At 44.1% G+C, this 4969-nt stretch overlaps 1 protein-coding gene across 1 annotated transcript; it reads left to right on the top strand.

Annotated features, from left to right (window-relative positions):
* The first annotated feature begins 2998 nt into the window (after positions 1-2998).
* LOC117443116 (dexamethasone-induced Ras-related protein 1-like) lies at positions 2999-4389 on the top strand. Its single transcript, XM_034079057.2, is given in 4 exon segments — positions 2999-3180; positions 3183-3356; positions 3755-4225; positions 4228-4389. Coding segments are annotated over 4 exon segments (795 nt in total). The 5' UTR covers positions 2999-3086; the 3' UTR covers positions 4284-4389.
* The last annotated feature ends 580 nt before the right edge of the window (positions 4390-4969 follow it).

The following is a 4969-nucleotide window of genomic DNA, read 5'->3' as shown; positions in this document are numbered from 1 at the left end:
TAGAACGTTATATTGATAAAGTACTCACTAAACTTACGATTCATTTAACTTATTTTCTTCCAAAAGTTAATTATCCAAAGCCTCTGTACCACCCCCTTCTATTTACGTGTAATGGTTTGGTCCTGCCTCCAAACGCGGTGCGGCACCGGCACTTGCAGAGAGTGAAAGCATGTGAGGAGCGATGCTAGTACTTAGCCTACGTAGTACGTACTGTGTTGTTTGTACCATGTCTCAACGGCTCAAAAAGTCAGGCTCTAAGAAAGAAGAGAAAGGAGAGAGAAGACAAGAGAGAGGGACTAAAGGGCGACAGTATGTCACCCAGTTTTTTCACAAGAAAAGGTGGGTGTGGTCTATGAGTGGTGGAATTAGTCTGTTAGCTAATGTTTTTTTTTTACTAAGCTGACATGAAGTACAGACAATTCAGAGGTTTTTTAATTTCACTGCTCTTTTAGCTGATATTTAAAGGTATGGTAGATAATTCACTTCAGAAAACCTTTTTGTTATATTCCATTGGAATGCTCTTAACGTCCCGATAGCAATGAATATATTAAATGCTTTGACAATAAATACATACAAAAATGTCATCTGTTGAAGCCGTGGCGCTTGTAAAAAGCACGACCAATCATCTGAGCCGGCCCCCGGCTAAATAATTGGATGGCCCTACCTGCCTGTCAGCCTTCCAACTGTGCACAAATCTCGTGCCCTCATTGGTCATGTGCGCGTTTGTGTGTGTTGGAGGAGGGGCTCTGTGATGACAGTGGCAGATTTTTTTTTTTGGTTGTGTACTTTTAGATTCTAGCGCACTTGAGCTGGTTTCTCCATTCTTACCTACCTACCTTTAATAAATGCAGGCACCTTTTTAGCGCCTATTCATACTAAATCAGTTGTTCCCCCCCCCTGGTGCCAGGTCCAACAGATCCATCTCTAGGCTCAGCAGCCCTGTCCCCCCATAAGGCTGAACCTGAACCAGCTTTTCTCCCAACTGAAGGAGGTGAGCCGCATTGTGTTGATTGACATGCCGCTTAACATTTGAAGCGAGACTGGAATACAAAAAAATATATATATATATATATATCAAAACAAAAGGCTAACATCTAATTTTAATTATACATTTCAAACACAGTATTTTCACACACAGCCAATGATCTACATAAAAGAAAACTGCTTTTAGTCTATTTGGATGATGGCCAGTTTTGAAGCGTTTGAGTGATCAGTCTGTATTAGGTAAACAAAATGTTAATCACCGAAATTTTGGTATTAATACTAATGTTATTATTTAAAGCAGGGGTGGGGAACCTCCGGCCCCCGGTCCGTATACGGACCGCTAGACCATTTCGTACGGCCCTCGAAGTAATTTATAAACAAAGTGGCCTGTGCCTGGTGGTGGGGCCCAATGTGATATATTTTCATGGGGCCCAAAATCCCTGGCGGCGCCCCTGCTCGCTGTACACAAACTCGCTCGGATTCCTTTCACAGTTTTTGTTTTCAGTTCGTGAAAGTACATTTTTGTTGCCTTGCATGTCTTGTTAAGCATCTTGTGTCACTTCTGGTTCCAAAAAATATATTTTCCAAGGGCAAAATGCCAATCTCTAAGCTTCAATGGGAAAGGAAACAAACTAATGAATGGCCTAGTCAAACACACAAGAAAATATAGAAACATGATGTAAATATTGCCTTTGTGTTTATTCAATGTATTTACATGAGGAAGGTTAACATCTACTCAACTCTCAGGATGTTTTCTGCATGGTTTATTTGCTAAAGTATATTTTCATTGCACTTTGTCACATTATGTTGCTGCTACCCAGACACCGAGCTTCCAACCTCAGCTTAGGTGCTCATTCAGGTGCTTCTCATGTAACCCTTGCACTATCACTGCTGGACAGATCCTACTCCCACTATTTGCACAGACTGAATGAGCCACTTGAAGCTGCACATTATTGAATCAATACGTCTGAATCAGCTCTTCTCCTGCCTAGTTTCACCCGGCAACAGCCTCCTTCTCCGCCTCCTCCTCCTCCTCCTCCTCCTCTAGGAACTACTTCAGTTGTATGAAGCGCTACAGTGAAAATAATGAAACAGCTTTGTCTGGAACTGCATACAAATATTTGTACTGTCGTAATAACGGCTGATAATTACATATGGCAATTGGCATTCCTTTTTTCATTTGTGATAACACAATGTCCTGAAGGCAGTGCACTAAACAAATACATTGAAGCTGTTATTATTCTGACACACACACACACACACACACACACCACAATATATAATAGATATTTGTTCCCTCTTACAAGTCGTGCCATTCATAGGATAGAGTTGCACTGAGTGCCCCCTATTGGTCAATTCTATAACTGCAGCCTCTCCGCGCTCCCGTGTTGAAATGAAGCTGCAGCACTGAGTCACTGGGATGTGAATAAATACAAATGAATACACTAAATAATCTGACTTTGCATGCATGTGTGGAGGACACAAAACGGCGGTATTTCTTAAAGTGCAAGTATGTTTTTGGGTGTATTATTGTTGCATATGTTGTCATTTTTAATGCATGAGAATACACTGACAACAGGGTTCAGTACTGCTTGTTTTTTGGTTTAAACTATCTGGAAAACATAAGTGTTCACTCAGGCAGAACTCACATCCGCTGTAGAGGTTTTGTATTCTGTAGAACATGTCCAAAAGTCTAAACACAGTGTCCAAATATGGCTAAACACCGGAAGAAGCATTAATAATTGACTTGGTAAACTTCCGTGGTAATTATTATTTAGCTTGCATGGTTACCCTGCCTCCTTCAGAGTTACAAAACGCCCTGTGTTCGGCCTCTACTGGTCAATGTTTCCCAGTGGGCCCGTCCTGCCTTCCTTAGAAATAACACACTGACGCACCAGTGTGAGATTGGTCCGCTTTTCCCAGCCACTGAATGAAGCTGAGCTGTGACGTGAACAAGGGGAGGAGCCTGAAAATAGTTTAAATACTGGGCTCCAGTCAGGAGAAAGACAGAAACACTCAGCACAGCATCCAAGAGCATCCAAAGCAACGCTCTCCTGCCTTTTCACGCACACTCTCCACGGGGAAAAGCAGACCAACCAACCATGATTAAGAAAATGTCTCCGTCTGAGAGCGACTTTGACATCCCAGCAAAGAACTGCTACAGGATGGTGATTTTGGGATCCACCAAAGTTGGGAAACGGCCATCGTGTCCCGTTTCCTGAACGCCAAGTTTGACGAGCAGTACACCCCGACCATCGAGGACTTTCACAGGAAACTGTACAGCATCAAGGGGGACGTTTACCAGCTGGACATACTGGATACATCCGGGAACCATCCTTTCCCCGCCATGAGGAGACTATCCATACTCACAGGTAAATGTCTCACTCTGGGTCTGCATGAAGAAATAAGAAAGACATGTTGGGAAAGTACATGTGAAATGCTGCAGACATGAGATCTCTGTGCAATGAGTGCACGGCTGCAGCGTGCACGACTACATGTTATATTCTAGAGTTTTAAATCTCACATTTAGTTTCTGTTTGTTGCACTATTTGTATTATTGCTTAGTTATAATATAGTGCATTGTTTGAGGAGCTTAGGATTTATCATGTCAGGGATTTAGTCATTTTAAATGCACAACAACTTTAAACCCACTACAGGAAAGAGAGAACACTTGCCACACTGTAGCCACATGCATATGACAGTAAAGCCTTTGAATGTTTCAAAAAACGTTGCATATGTTTAACCAAAGCATCCCTTTGTCTTCCTCCAGGTGACGTGTTCATCCTTGTCTTCAGCCTGGACAACCGGGACTCCTTCCAGGAGGTGCAGCGGCTCAAGAAGCAGATCTTTGAGACCAAGTCATGCCTGAAGAACAAAATCAAGGAGAACATCGACGTGCCCCTGGTGATCTGCGGGAACAAAGGAGACCGGGATTTTTACCGGGAGGTGCAGCAGGAGGAGATCGAGCAGCTGGTGGCCGGGGACGAGAAGTGTGCATACTTCGAGATCTCAGCCAAGCGCAACGAGAACGTGGATAAGATGTTCCAGACTCTGTTCACTTTGGCCAAACTACCTCACGAAATGAGCCCCGATCTGCACCGGAAAGTGTCCGTGCAGTACTGCGACATTCTGCGCAGCAAGTCACTTAAAAACAAGAAGATGAAGGACGCGGGAGAAGCGTTTGGGATGGTCAACCCGTGCGCGCGCAGACCCAGCGTGCACAGTGACCTCATGTACATTAAGAGAAGGCGATAGGAGGCGGGCAGGGCAAGGACAAAGAGAGGTGTGTGATCAGTTAAGAGATGTGAAGACACACACTTTTGACACAGATATTTTGAAAGGAGAAGGAGCCGTGTGTGTGCGCGCTCACACTGACACGTGAGGTGTGGAGGACGCCAGGGTGGCCGTGCGTAATGCCGCAGCGCCGTCTCCAGGGACTTCAAAATGGAAATCTATATTTATCGGCTGCCTCTGGATTCTGAATGATCTCATTTAGCTAAATGTGAAGGAGAACATGCAGACGGCTGGATGCTGATCACACACACACACACACACACCACACACACACACACACACACACACACACACACACACTGAAACAGGGGAAGCAGCAGGGGGAAAGTGAAAGTGATGCAAAGTGAGATGTGTTTGAGAAAGCTGAGACAAAATCATGAACTAAATTCCCTTCATATCTATTTTCAAATCCCTAAAATAAACTCAGATGGACGTTCTGACCTCTGTGGGGTCTTGAGTTGCTCTTCTGCCCGTGTGAGCGTGGATTTAAATACAAATACGTGTGATATATTCGATTGTATTCAACCTCTGGTCTGAGTCTGAGTCCCGGCTTTAACAACAGATTAATAATAATCATAATATCACTTCTGTTCTCTTGTCCAGCTGCGGGTTCGACACGGGGTGTAGTGTGTGCCTCCAGGTGCAACAGAGTGGAGACACAAGTCATCTTCCTATCACACACACTGTCACG

Source organism: Pseudochaenichthys georgianus, unplaced genomic scaffold (genome assembly GCF_902827115.2).
Source record: "Pseudochaenichthys georgianus unplaced genomic scaffold, fPseGeo1.2 scaffold_541_arrow_ctg1, whole genome shotgun sequence".
NCBI classification, from domain to species: Eukaryota; Metazoa; Chordata; class Actinopteri; order Perciformes; family Channichthyidae; genus Pseudochaenichthys; species Pseudochaenichthys georgianus.
Note: the sequence above shows the minus strand (reverse complement) of the source record. Positions and strands in the feature narration are given on the sequence as shown.